The following is a 1,630-nucleotide window of genomic DNA, read 5'->3' on the forward strand; positions in this document are numbered from 1 at the left end:
ATGATAAATGTTTCAAAAAACTCCTGGGGGAAGAGATCCGGTCCGCAAGTGGTTGAGACACTCCACGGAGGGGATGGGTAAGAGACTTGATCTAATGTCACAGCCAACGAGCTGTGCCACCAGACAAACAAAGACAAGCTTACTGGTGATGGGGTTGGTGCTGAGGGGCGGAGCAACTCCAGGTGACACAGCAAGAGATGGTGCAAAGAAGTAGATTCCCTAAACTAGAAGGGGCAGTGAGAGGTAGGGCTGCTAGCTACCTACAGAGGAGATGGGTGATTGACAAGAAGATCAAGTCTGAGGTTTCCCTGCCTCAGACTCCCTACTATATATACTAATACAACGGTGCACAGACCAGGTACCTATTGACCATTGTTTGGTCAGAGTTCTCTGCCTCATGTCCTATCCTCTGACCTGCCTCATGGTGACCTTACGACTAATACCTGAGTCGTGCCGAGTCTGGACTCCTTCCAATGAGTAAGCGCTTCTGCTGTCACATCAGTCACCTGCCAGTGAGTAAGGATGGGCTCCTGGATGTCACGAGGTCTGGGGTTCGATCCTGGCCCCTCCACTTTCCGATACGAGTTGTCCGCGGTCAAGGTGAGCGTCTATCCCAGTACACATGACCCCCAGGTCACGTGGCACGAGAAAACTGTGACAAATGCGATATCTCTATGGAAACCAGAGTTGTGACTATACAAAAATTACTATAGGTAGTGGACAGTGCAAACCATGTATGGCACAAAGCAGGACTTTGTGCGATTAGGATTGACGGCGCTACAGCACCGACTCCAACACCCAGCACACAGCGCAGGATGAAGAACTATGGAGTTTGCAACTCCCCTGAGTGGAAAGTGTTGCACTAGATCAGTATGGTGACCTCAGCCCGGAATCATGGAAGAGTGCTGATCAGTTTATCCATTGGGTGAACTTCTTAGATGACCTGAGCGCTCGTCAGATGCGGGCCTGGTTAGAAGAGAAGAAGGACACAAACTCTGTGGTAAAAGGCGAACATGATCACAACTACTGGTCAAACCATGTGCCTGAACAGTATTGATAGTATAGTGACATCTTCGCCAAGAAAGCCTCTGAAAGGATGCCAACAAGGACACTTTATGACCATGCATTTGAACCACTCCCTGGAGCCTCACTCTCAAAACTGGCCAAACTGTACCCACTCGAGCAAAACTTATTAGTGGCAGTGGTGTGATCTGGTCGATGATGGCTAATTGGGTGCAGATAGCGAGTGCAGAGAGTGAATGATAGAGTTAAGGAAGAGCGAGAGAGAGAGATGCATAGACGCATAGACAAGAGGTTTAGGGCACCAAAATGGCACTCAGGGCTCTCCAGGCTCAGACAGAACAAAGCCCCACCCAGGCCTCAAACACAAACCGAAGAGGCTCATCGCCATACGGACTAAAGAGCAGGTAGGTACATGATGAGCTGGCAGTACCGATGAAACTCACTTGAAGCCTGGATCACGGAACAAGAAGGCAAGGGCTATATCCACATGTCTAAAAGCCCTACTGCTGTGTCAGTCTTCTTTGTCCGTAAGAAGGATGGGAGTTTACGTTTGGTTCAAGACTACCGCGCACTAAATACAGTCACAAAGAAGGACAAGTTTCCCTAG

At 49.3% G+C, this 1,630-nt stretch overlaps 1 protein-coding gene across 1 annotated transcript; it reads left to right on the plus strand.

The window, feature by feature from the left end:
* Nucleotides 1–1,060: 1,060 nt before the first annotated feature.
* Nucleotides 1,061–1,630, plus strand: DICSQDRAFT_64498 (uncharacterized protein; the record flags this gene model as incomplete). Its single annotated transcript, XM_007367577.1, has 3 exons — nt 1,061–1,195; nt 1,428–1,431; nt 1,473–1,630. Coding segments are annotated over 3 exons (297 nt in total), but the record flags the coding sequence as incomplete, so codon positions are not given.

The sequence above is a fragment of the Dichomitus squalens genome (genome assembly GCF_000275845.1).
Source record: "Dichomitus squalens LYAD-421 SS1 unplaced genomic scaffold DICSQscaffold_26, whole genome shotgun sequence".
Lineage (NCBI taxonomy): Eukaryota > Fungi > Basidiomycota > Agaricomycetes > Polyporales > Polyporaceae > Dichomitus > Dichomitus squalens.